This window comes from Bison bison, unplaced genomic scaffold, assembly GCF_000754665.1.
Source record: "Bison bison bison isolate TAMUID 2011002044 unplaced genomic scaffold, Bison_UMD1.0 scf7180017864180, whole genome shotgun sequence".
Taxonomy (NCBI): domain Eukaryota; kingdom Metazoa; phylum Chordata; class Mammalia; order Artiodactyla; family Bovidae; genus Bison; species Bison bison.
Genome location: NW_011494752.1, coordinates 9,198,386 through 9,210,577, shown reverse-complemented (window position 1 = coordinate 9,210,577; position 12,192 = coordinate 9,198,386). Strand labels below are relative to the sequence as shown.

At 56.6% G+C, this 12,192-nt stretch overlaps 1 protein-coding gene and 1 long non-coding RNA gene across 2 annotated transcripts in view; both read left to right on the top strand.

Annotated features, from left to right (window-relative positions):
- Positions 1-1,200, top strand: LOC104990676. The gene is made up of 2 exons (XR_825540.1): positions 1-720; positions 946-1,200. It is a non-coding gene; the product is annotated as an uncharacterized LOC104990676 (long non-coding RNA).
- An 8,154-nt stretch (positions 1,201-9,354) lies between these two features.
- B9D1 (B9 protein domain 1) overlaps positions 9,355-12,192 on the top strand; it is a 9,734-nt gene continuing 6,896 nt past the window's right edge. The window contains exons 1-3 of the mRNA XM_010843174.1: positions 9,355-9,559; positions 10,901-10,969; positions 11,703-11,814. Coding sequence (XP_010841476.1) covers positions 9,497-9,559; positions 10,901-10,969; positions 11,703-11,814 — 244 coding nt within the window. The 5' untranslated portion in view covers positions 9,355-9,496. The remainder of the gene's footprint in view (positions 9,560-10,900; positions 10,970-11,702; positions 11,815-12,192) is intronic.

Here is a 12,192-nt window from a genome sequence, read left to right as displayed (position 1 = left end):
CTCTGCACTTGAAGAACTCAGATTTAGCCTGGAAGAGGACAACAATGTCACTGAACTACAGTGTCTCGGGTGACAGGCCCCAGGCATGGACCCAAGAAGGGCTGATGGGGGAGGAGGTGGTGATTTTCCATGGAGTGATCAAGAAAAGCCAGCCAAGATGGTGACCTTGGAGCAAGGACTTGAAGGGGTGAGCGGGAAGGAGCCCCATGTGGACGGAGCAGCAGGAACAGCATTCTGGGCAGATGGAACAACAGACAGAGCTCAGAGGCAGGGTGTGCCTGGCCTGTGTGAGAATCAGCCAGGGGGTGGTGATCGGGACGACTGCTCGCTGCCTGGTCCCAGCTGCTGTCACTTCTCACCAGGACCCTTACTGTCATCACTGAGTCACTGTCCTCTTAGCCTCCTCTCCCTGCTGTGACTTCCTCCCTGCCCAGCAGCCAGAGTGACCTTTCAGCAAACACAGATGAGGCTTCAACAAACACAATATGGGTGTCCCCATCTTGTGGGATCAAGTCCGCCCCAGGCCCGTGAGGCCCTGCTGGTGGAGAATGGAGGACAGATGGAGGAAGTGGCCTTTGTGATGGGACTGGCTGCCTGGAGGCCAAGTGCAGGGTGTGGTGGCAGCCCCAGCTGTGGTTCCTGTGAAGTCATCCCCTTTATGCATCTGCCTGATTTCCTCTCTCAGATCTGCTGGAAAAGCCCCGAGGAAACCACTAATGGGTATGTGCAGCCCGGGGTGGTTGGGGTGTGGGTTTTTGGGGAGCGGGTGGTGGGAATGCTCCCAGGAGGAAGGGACTGGCCTGGGTGAGCTGCTCAGCAGCAGTGTGGCCCTGCCCCTCCTCTGGCACCTGTGGGTGGGGCTGCAGACAAACACAGGAGGCCCCACTGTGCTTGAATTTGGAGGTCCCACCTGCGTCCTGTGTTTTCCTTTGCTGAACCTGGCAGCCCTGCAGGGACCACATGCGCCTCCACATGGCCTCCCGGCTACCCTGGCCCCACGTCTCGGCCCCTTGTGGGGACCAGAGACGCCTGGTGAAAACCCAGTGGCTTCACATCTCTCCTGGGCTCCCCCCAGTACTTGGAGGCCTTGATGACCTGCGTCGTGTGCACTGTCAACCCACCTCCAACCCCCATGGCATGCTGGGGAAGTACTCTCTGAAAAAATAAAGTCAATAAAATGTAAAGAATGGAAAGTCCTAATTTTAGCACTTGCCATTTTCTGTGGCTGATCTCAAGCCAGCAGCACATCGCTGGAGGCTGAGCTGCACACGGTTACCTGTGAGTCAGCGCAGGCTGTGCAAGCCGGTGCCCGTCAGCTTCTCTGATCCTCGAGCACATTCCTCCCCAGGGCCTTCACACCAACTGTGCTCTCGCTGTGGCGTGGGAGCTCCTGCCCCACACCTGCACAGGACTTGCCTCTTCCCTGCTTTCAGGACGTTGTGCATCATCCACAGTAACCCTCCCCTCACTCTCCAGCCCTCTTCTCTGCTTTTTTCCCTCAGAGCAGCTTCCACAGTGCTGGATTATCAAGTAAGTTTACATGTTTGCCTCCCTACTAGAAAGTCACTCCATGAGGGCAAGGGCCATGCCTGTCTTGTTTTCCACTTAACTCCAAGCACCTAGCCCAGTGCCTGGCACACAGTAGGAACTCAATAAACACCTGTTTAGTGAGCAATAACTCTCAGCTCAGTAAGCTTGGCTCCCATGACCTTGATGTTTATTTTGTGCATTGGTTGGAGCCACTCAATACACCCCACCCCCACAGGAGCCAGTTGGACACACAAACTTCAGCCCCACTCCACTCCCACTCTGCCTGTGCAGCCTTGGTGAGGCTCTCTCCATCTCTGAGGCTCCTGGATTTGTCTCCTGTGAGGGAGGATTAACTAATAACTTCCACCTCCTGACCTACTGTGGGCACCACATGGCTGAATGGATGGGAAAGCACTTTGCAACTTATAGCTGCTAAAATTTAGGAGCTCCCATCCCCCCACTATTTCTCAGAAGGAAAGACATTTTGTAGTTATTAGAAACATCCTGATGCTGCTGCTGCTAAGTCACTTCAGTCATGTCCGACTCTGTGCGACCCCATAGACTGCAGTCCACCAGGCTCCCCCATCCCTGGGATTCTCCAGGCAAGAACACTGGAGTGGGTTGCCATTTCCTTCTTCAATGCATGAAAGTGAAAAGTGAAAGGGAAGTTGCTCAGTCGTGTCCAACTCTTAGCGACCCCATGGACTGCAGCCTACCAGGCTCCTCTGTCCATGGGATTTTTCCAGGCAAGAATACTGGAGTGGGTCGCCGGTGCCTCCTCCATAGAAACATTCTAGAACTGTCGAAAGTGCTCACAATCAGCTACACATGATGTAAAAGCATAAATCATTCAGTAACAGCTTTTTAAAAAAAAATCTAGTAGAAAACTTGACTTTTCATTATTTTCATCAAGTAGAAAACTGAGGAAGTGACCTTAACGAAGCAATCTCCACTTAGAGCAAGTCTTCTTGACCACCATGTGGAGATGCTTACCTGGCTCTGTCTTGTCTGGCAAACTTCTTAAAAAAAAAAAAAAATCTTTCTGTTGTCCCTTCCCCATTCTTGAGGACTTCAATACATTTCAAAATGATGCCAGGACCTCCCTGGTGGTCCAGTGGCTAAGACACCAAGCTCCCAATGCAGGGGGCTTGGGTTCCATCCCTGGTCGGGGAACTAGATCCCACATGCCACAACTAAAGAGCCTGCATGCCACCACGAAGATCGAAGACCCCAGGTGCCCACAACTAAGACCCCATGCAGCTAAATAAATATATATTTTTTAATGTCATTCTAAATTCTCCCAGCTCTCAGCTGTCTCTTCCTAGGGAGCCTCTCCCACTGTCCCCTGGGCCCCATCCCTCTCCACTCAACCTCCTGTCTCTCTTCTGGGTACCTGGAAGGAGTGATGTCCCAAAGGAAGGAACCATCTGTCCAGGACCATGCAGAGTGGCTGGCACATGACACCCCCTCCCATGAGCCAGTCAGGCCACGCCTCTGCCACCTCAAGACCCAGATGAGGGATTAGATAACAATGCCAAATGAGCTTTCTCTGCCCTACCTAACATCATCTAAAAATTCACCCAATGTGACAAAATTAGGAGAGTTCAAGGAAACAGAGATTTCCCAGCTGTGAACCCCAATGTCTACTACCAGGGCTGGTTTCTGCTGGTAGGCGTGGCTTCCGGCCATTGGCAGGCACCCGTGAGGACAGGCTTGGTGTGTTTTGATCAACTAGACCTCTGATCAGGTTGGTTGGGGTCTGTGTCATGTGAGTTATTCAACATTTTAAACACCACACCTTCTTCAACAACCACTTGGGACCGAGCATGCCTCATTATCCCCTGGATTATTTCCACACCTGAACTCATGTTTCTGGCAGCTGCATCTTTCAGCACAGCAGGAAAACAAAAGCTAGACACAGAGACATGCTTGTTGAGACAGACAGCAGCAGCATGTGGTTCTCCGAGGAGAGGAGAATGCGTGACTCAACACTCATTCTAACTATGACTTCCCTCCTATCTCACCTGAGTTCAAGCTCCCAGGTTCTCTTGCAGCTAGAAGAGGCCCTGAACCCCAGTTCTAGCTACTGGGCTGTGCAGGATGCCCTGTCCTATGCCAAGCCCTGCTGGGGATGCCCAGCCTCTCCCCCTGCTCTGCGTAGAACATGGCCCTGTACCTGGAGCTGAACTGGCAGTCTTGTCATGAGGACAAAAGCCACATGTTAAGCAGGTCAGGAGAACCAGGTCCCTGGTGGCATGGCTGAGCTGGTGTCAGCTCTAGGCTGTCTTAATTTTGACACAAGTGAGCCTTATGTATTTAAACCCTACTTGGGTTTTCCACACATGCAGCCTAACCGCCATGCCATGCACCCAACATGTGAACTCCTGGCAAGCTTCACTTCTCTGCCTGGCTTTGGCTGATGTTGAGTTTATGTCCCATGGATTGAAAATGAATGGTTTTTAAAGACCTGCAGTGTTTTCCAGAGTTTAGCCAGCAATTCAACTTGCTATCTCCAAGCAAGGTGGATACCAACTGCATCACCGCCTTCACTATGGGGACCATTGATTCCCTGTGCTGAGCCCCGCGAGGTCAGGATCTTACCACCCCCGATTTCCGAGAAACTGAGACTCATGAGAAGTTGAGGCATAAACCCAAGGTCATACAGCCAGGGAGCGGCAGAGCTCAGATTGGAACCCAGCTCCCCCTGCTGGTTAAGCCCTGGAAGCAGCGGCCCTGGCATTTCCCCCTTGAACTTGAGGATGAAGGAAGCATGCCCCTCCTGGGGCTGATCTGGAGAGGCCAAGGACCCCCCGGTTCTTCAAGTGACTCGGCAGGAAAAGGACAGTCCAGGCCAGGCCCTCATTTTCCTAGTGAGACACTGAGGCCTGGAGAGGGGCAATGACCTGCTGGGACCAGACTGCAAGCTGGGGACAGGCTGGAGATGAGACATCTAACTTGGGCTGTGCCCCGACACAGACCTACTGATTCAGCTGTGCTGCTGGAGGCTGGGGTCCCTGAGTCCCCTGACTCTGAACCGCCCTCTGGATAGAACCTAAGGGTTCGGCCCTGGTCTTCAGCGTTCTAAGGTCCCTCCTGGGGGTCCCTATTCTCTGCCCACTTGTTCACTTACTCATGAGTTCACTCAACAAGTGGGTGCTTGGGCAGTTGAGTGTGGTCCAGGAGCCCGATCAGGCCATAGCCTCTCCTTGGTGGAGAAGGCCCCTGCCCAATCAAGGCTTGTCTGGAGGACAGGACAGTTGTCTAGAGCTTGACGCTCAAAAGGAAGGTCAGATGGAAAGGGTGGAAGGAACAGCATGTACAGAGACCTGCAATGCACTGAATTGGTGGTATGTGTGTGCAGGCACCCAGTACTGCGAGGTTGAGAGGAGGGGGAGATGGGCAGCAGCAGGGGGTGCTGAGGGACCCAACAGGCCAGGGGACCTGGGCTTTGTCCCTGGTGACACACAGCTGCAGGCCTGGCCTGTGGCCCATCCCACAGGGAGCTGACACACACGCTCTGCCAGAGAGCTGAGAGTTGGGCTGGGAAGGAAGGTCTATGAGGGTTGTCACAGGAATGACCTTGGGGACCGGGGGCCCAGAGACCCTGATTCAAATTGCTGCAAGGTTCCCCGAGATCCTGGGAAGGCCCCTCCATGTAAAAAAGGAGCAGCAGTGTTCTCATGGAGTCAAGTGTCGTGGGTGCTGCAGAGTTTGTGGGGCCTAGGGAGGGGAGAGGAGGAGGTCTGTGGGTGCTGATGTCACTGCTGGCCTCTGCCTCTCACCTGAGATGGCAGGTCTAGGGGTCCCCAGCCCCCCGCCCCAGCAGGGGCCAAGGTCTGTGAGTGGGACGCTTGCCTGAGGCCGTGCACCCTGGGGCAGGCCCTGCCTGGCGCTTCCTTTTCCCCAGACCAGTTCCCCTTTGTCCAGGACGTGGGCCTTAGGATGGTGGTAGGGAGGGGTTGCTGGAGAGGTTAAATGTCCTGGGCTGATGGGGGTGGTGTGGGGGTGAGGGAAGGCCAGACCCAGCAGAAACAGTCTGATTTACAGATGAGGCGGCTGCTGCTGCTGTTTGGTGAGGAGCTGCAGGCAGGAAGGGGGCTCCTGCCGGGAGGACCCAACCCCTCAAGGGCCAAGAGTCCAGGTTCTCCTGACTCGTAGCCCAGACATGGGTTCAAATAACAGGAAAGCTGTACAAGATAGAGACGTGCCAGGCACTGGGCAGGGTGCCTGCCCGAGGGTGAACCAAGCTAACAGGCCCAGGCGGCCAGGAGCCCAGCACATTAGTTAGGAGTGTGCTCCTTGTCTGGAAAGAAATGCAAGCAGAGCTGTACACACAAGTATAATGAGCTTCTGGGCAGGAGAGATGCAGGGAATCTGCCAGGGCAGACTATGATCAAGGGATCAGGGGACGCAGAGAGGAGATCAACATCAACTAGAGACAGAGAGCAGACGCTGAGGCCCCGGGACCCAGAACTCAGCTGAGATATCTCGTCCTTGAGGCAGGGCCCAGATCGGCAGATGCCCACAACAGGAAGGGCCTAGCCAAGTGGCCTTGGCAGGCCAGCATCTTTCTGGTACCACAGAGAGGGGGCCCTCATCTCCTGAGAGTGGGTGCTCACAGGTGCCGAATGCTTTGGCAGGCGGTTGCCAGGGCCAGGGAGGGTGGTGGAGAGGGGCTCGGGGATGGGGGGCCTGAAGTGGGTTCCCAGATGCTTCACTTCCACTCTCCACAGCTGGCCTCAGTCCCCCTTCAGCGTGACCCTGAGCCGAGACCGACTGGCACTGGAAAGTTGTGAGAGCCAGTCCAGTGTGGAGGAACTGCTCCTGTCCCCAGGAGGGTCCAGGACCTTTGGGTCTGGTGGCCTGGCCCTGGCCTGGCTGGCAAACCCACCATTTCTCAGTGCTACGCAGCCTGTCCCTCCAGCCACCGGGCCCAAACCTTTGTTCACGTTGTGGCTGTGTTGGGCCCAGGGGTTTGAGCCTGACTTCAGGAGGGACAGGAGCAGAAGTCCAGCGTGGAAGCATCGGGGGAGATGCTGGGCTGGGCTGGGCAATCGGCCAGGGTGGAGCTGGGGTGCCACAGAGCAGAAGTCCCCAGTCTCTGACCCTGAGAACAGCCCAGCTCTGACTGCTGCTGGCTGGCACGCAGATACGGGCATCAGGCATTGGTGCCCGCTACGCCGGGGCCAGCTTCCAGCCCCACCCAGCCCTCAGGGTGACACTGGGCACTCTCCCAGCCCTCTCCCTTGGGCCACAGTGTGTCCCCAGTCTCAGTGGGCCTGGCCCTGAGGGGACTATGAGAGTACAACGGAGGAAGAAGCTACACTGAGAGGGGCTAGGGGTCCAGAGAGAGGACAGGGAGGACTGGAAGTCCAGGAGGAGTGGAAAGTTTTGAGGCCAGGTTGGTGCCAACCTGCTCAGGGTTGGCTCCCCTCCCTGTGCAGACCCCTACATCCTGCCCCGAAAACTGCACAGCATCCTGCCTAGGCTACTGCACACCAGCACCTGCAAAGACCCCCTCCTCCTCCCTCTGACTGTCCTGATCTGAAGACCCGCCTGCCCAAGGGCTCCTGATGCACCAGACCCCATAACAGCCCACCCCACCTCACAGTGAGGACTCCAGTCGGGCCCCACCAGCCCCGCAGTTCCTCCTAAAGCCACTAGGCCTGGTCATCTCCTACCTTCCAGGGGACTACTGATCTGCACCCCTAATGGACACCCCAGAGATTCCTCCCCGCCCCCAGGAGCCTCCCTGTCCAGGTTCTGTGCAAATGTGGGGCAGCCTTGGACACAGCCAGGTTTGCAACTCTAGGGAGCCCATGATTATTTGATAACAGCAAGCATTTTGTTGAAAACTGATTTGTGTAACACCAAGCCTCAAAAGCCACTGGAAAGTGTTAGACGAGAGTGGTATCATCTGTGGAGAAGCATCTTAACTGGAAAGGGATGGGGGGGTGTGTGTGGGGGACATGGCCAAGGCCTCAGGGAGGCAGACTCTCAGCCGAGCCCCTGGCCCACCCATCAGGCTCCCCAGCCTCAGCCTCTCTTATCAGATGTGTGAACACGGGCTGTCCCGTCCCCTGTCAAGTATCTTTGCTTACCTGGCGGGGGGTGGGGGTGGGGGGACGGTCAGTGGGCCTGGGCTGGCTGTGACCTCTCCTTCCCTTTCCCGCACAGATGTCTCCTGGGACAACCCCTGGTCTGCTACCGAGCCAGCAGCTGGCTGCTGCAGGGTGTGATGACCTGGGCACCCTACTGAGGGCACGGCCTCCCTGATGTCTACACACCTGTCCATCCCTTCATTCTCTGGATCCCAGATAAGGTTTCTAACGCCACCTTTGATACCTTGGTCAAGAAACGCCCTTGGCGCTGGCCCAAGCCCAGGAAGGGAAGCAGCAGCAAGGGTCCCAAGCTGATGGAGTCCTCACTCAGCTCTGTATCTACAGCTCTGACTGAGTCCCAGTCATCTTGCATCTGAATCTGCTTCCTCTTTTGCACAACGCCTGTTGTTCAGTCGCTCAGTCGTGTCCAGCTCTTTGTGACCCCATGGACTGCAGCAGGCCAGGCCTCCCTGTGCATCACCACCATTTCCTGTCCACCAAACTCATGTCCATTGAGTCAGTGATGCCATCTAACCATCTCATCCTGTGTCGTCCCCTTCTTCCCCCGCCTTCAGTCTTTCTCAGCATCAGGGTCTTTTCCAATGAGTCAGTTCTTCACATCAGGTGGTCAAAGTATCAGAGTTTCAGCTTCAGCATCATTCCTTCCAATGAATATTCAGGACTAATTTCCTTTAGGATGGACTAGTTGGATCTCTTTGTTGTCCAAGGGACTCTCAAGAGTCTTCTCCAACACTACAGTTTGAAAGCATCAATTCTTTAGCACTCAGCCTTCTTTATGGTCCAACTCGCACATCCTCCATACATGACTACTGGAAAAACCATAGTTTTGATATTGCGCAACGGAGATGTATTCACACTCCAGTACTCTTGCCTGGAAAATTCAATGGACGGAGGAGCCTGGTAGGCAGCAGTCCATGGGGTCGCTAAGAGTCGGATACGACTGAGCGACTTCACTTTCACTTTTCACTTTCATGCGTTGGAGAAGGAAATGGCAACCCACTCCAGTGTTCTTGCCTGGAGAATCCCAGGGACGGGGGAGCCTAGTGGGCTGTCTATGGGGTCGCAGAGTCGGACACGACTGAAGCGACTTAGCAGCAGCAGACGTATTCAATTATCCATCCACTCCACAAGCTGCCACCAGTGCTCAGGCAACCGGGACACGGGGCTGGCACAGCCCTGGTGTTCGTGGTGTAGGGCTTGGGGGAGAGGCGGCACTGGCTGGAGCTGTCACAGTAATCAATGTGCAAAAGCGAACAGTGGTGAGCGCTGAGAGCAGGCGGGCAGCCGAGCCCGGTGGGCTCGCCCCTCCCCACCGGCAAGGTGCTGGGGCGGCCCCTCAGAGGTCCGTTTTCCCGCGTCACGCAGAGACCTGCTGTCTTGGGCTTAAGGACCTTCCAGGTCCCTTCTCGGTTTGTCTAATAAACTTTTGGGAGGCGAGGGTCTCAAAGGCACGAGGGAGAATCTGTCGACCCGAGGCAGGGAGCTGCTGGCCCCACGGGGACTCTAGGAAGCGCGGCCGGACCCCACCCCTCAGCAGCCTCGGGCTCCAGTCACACACTCCAGCCGGCAGCGCGGTGGTCAGAACGGACACACATTCCCGGGCGATGGCCTGGGTCCTACACCACCAGCTACACTCGCGTGGGGTTCCTCGCGCCGACCGCCCAGCAGACTGACCGGACGGCTGAGCCCCGCCTCCCACCGCAACGGGCCGCTCCGACTGCGCCTGCGCGCCGCCGCCTTGTGCGCGCTTTTCCGAAGCTCCCGCTTCCCTGAAACTTGTCCCTTGCGCCACGCCGTCGTCTCCAGGGCAACCCGGCGCCTCCTAGTAACCGCGCGGCCCGGCTATGGCGGCCGCGGCCCCCAGCGTGTTCCTGCTCATGGTCAACGGGCAGGTGGAGAGCGCCCAGGTGAGCGGCCGTGAGTTCTCCAGGGTCGAACCTCGGGGGAGGGAGCCAGCGTGACAGGCTTGGCGAGAGGTCGCGCGGACCCTCCGCCACGAAGTGCGGTGGGGAAACAGGCCTGGAGGGTTGAGCAGGCCGAGGCCACAGTTGGCCGAGCCCGCGTGAAGATTCGGGCAGGGGCCTCCATCCACCCAGCGACCCTCAGCTCCTCCGGCGCGGGTTGGTCTGACACAGCGATGGTGGCAGCTCTCCTGACCCGGAGGGTGTGTCTGTCCGACGGAAGGGGACAGTGCTTTCCAGTCCCCTGCATGTCCTAAGAACCGTTTGTTACTACTGTAAGACATGATATATGCCAGTCTTCATGCCCAGCCCCGCTCAGCCAGTCTTCACAACCACCCTTTGAAGTAGGTATTACTTGCACCCCCATTTTACAGATGGGAAGTTGCCCAAAGGAAGTGGCAAAACGAATTTCAAACTTGGACTGATGTCAAAGCTTTGCTGGACTTGCCTTTCCAGGCTGTTTTTAAAATATTATGATTATATTGTGAGTACTAACCAAGGTGGTCTAGGTAAAGCCCCGTGGGGTCTCTTAGTGGGCATCTCCCGCCTTCCTGTTTCATCAGGGTCGCTGCCCCACGCTCCCACCCTGTCCACCTCCTCCTTGGCCTGGTGCCTAAGGCCAGCTTCCCCTCTTCTGCTTTATCCCAGCAGGGGCCTCAGCTGGGCTGGGTCACATGTGCCTGTGTTCTCAGCAGCCCCTCATCCCCACTCTTCCCCTTCTCTGCTTGGGCCGCTCTGCAGGCCCTCAGCTCCCACCAAGCCCTGTATCCTGGGAGCACCTGTCTTCTAGACCTTTCACTTCGGCATCATTCCTTAGACCCTCCTGTGCCCACCCTGTGCCAGGTGCTAGGGACACAGAAGGCCCACATACCTGTCCCTTGTTCACAGTCTAATGGAGTTGAGAGAAATAAACATGGTCAGTGCTGTGATGGAGCACCAGGGGCTGTGGAAGCTGGGATGTAGCTCCAACAACCTGGAAGTCATGGCAGGCTCCCCGAAGTGTCAGTTTTGAAGGGTGACCAGCACTCCTCCAGGTGAAGGAATGAGAAGGGCATGTCATACAGATGTCAGAGCCTGAGCAAAAGCCTGGGGGCAGCAGTGGCCCTGGACTATCCCACATCTTGAGACCAGACCCTCCAATGAACTCCATATCCACGCACCCTGCTCTCTCAGCCCCTGCCCGCCAGGTGCCTCATGTTCAGAGTTGCTGGTGGCTGTACCTGCCTGGCTAACAGGTGGTCACAGCATGAGTCCCTGTGAGCAGAAGCTGTGTGTGCTTATTTCCAGTTTCCTGAGTACGACGACCTCTACTGCAAGTACTGTTTCGTGTATGGCCAGGACTGGGCCCCCACAGCGGTAAGCTGGACCCTACAGCCTCCCAGACTCACAGCTTTTGTGACTGGAGGGGTTTCTGAAGGCTCCATTGCACCCTTTCCCCTCCCAGTTCAGAACCAGTTAAGAGTTCACGGGTGGCACACACGTGAGTTTGTTCCCAGTGAGGCCGGGGCAGAGAATGCAGAGATCCCTGATCCACCCCTAAGGCTATGGTCGCTCCTGGGCCCTGCCCTGCAGCAAACAAAGCCAGACCAGCTCAGCTTTGCTGGGGCCACTTGCCTGAGAGGGATACAGACTCGGGGCAGTAAACGCTCCAGGCTGTTGGCTAGTAGCGGTGCTGAGGGGAAAGTGAAGGCAGGAAGGGGAGGGATGAGAGGCCAGAAAAGGCCTCCTTAAGACAGTAACTGAGCGTAGAGCTGAAGGAAGCAGGGGGATGGGCCAAGTAGAAGGCTGTAGAATAAACTAGCCAGGCAGAACGACAAAGGAGAGGGCAACAGCCTGCTGGACCGTCCCCTCCTCTGAAGGAGGTGCAGGTGGAGCTTGGGCACCAGGAGAGGGGAGGGGCCTCAAGGTTTCAGGCCCTAATGGATAGAAACCCTCAAAGACCTGGGAGCCGCTCTGTCATGTCTTAGGTCCCTCTGTTCGGCAGAAGATGGTGATGAAAACAGCTCTCAGCTGTCACCTCTGGGGTGGGGTGGGAGGACATGGCAGCCTGGAGCTGGGACGCTGGCCGTCACTGTCATTGTCCTCGCAGGGGCTGGAGGAAGGCATCTCACAGATCACCTCCAAGAGCCAAGATGCGAGGCGGGCGCTGGTATGGAACTTCCCCATCGACGTCACCTTTAAGAGCACCAACCCCTACGGCTGTGAGTCTGCAGGCTTCGTCCTGCTCATCCCTGGGGCCCTCTACCAGCCTTGTCAGGTGCTCTCAGACACCTGGCTGTTTTCCCTTCCTTCCCACTTATTTGTGTGCACTTGACCTTTCCGAGGTTCTGAGGAAGTCGGTGAAGCCCAACCTGAAACCTTGAGCAGCGACTGCCTGCGAAGGGCAGAGCCTGGTGACTGGGGCTCAGCAGTCTGGCCTCTCAACGGCTCTCCCCCATCCATCACCGCTGTGCTTCCGCCAGTCCCGAGCCCCCTGCTCCTCCTCAAAGACCCTGCCCTGAGCCAGGGGTAGGCCCTTCTCTCTGCCATGGGCACCCAGCCCTCGTCCTACCTCTGGCCTCCCAAAGTTCTCCTTGCTA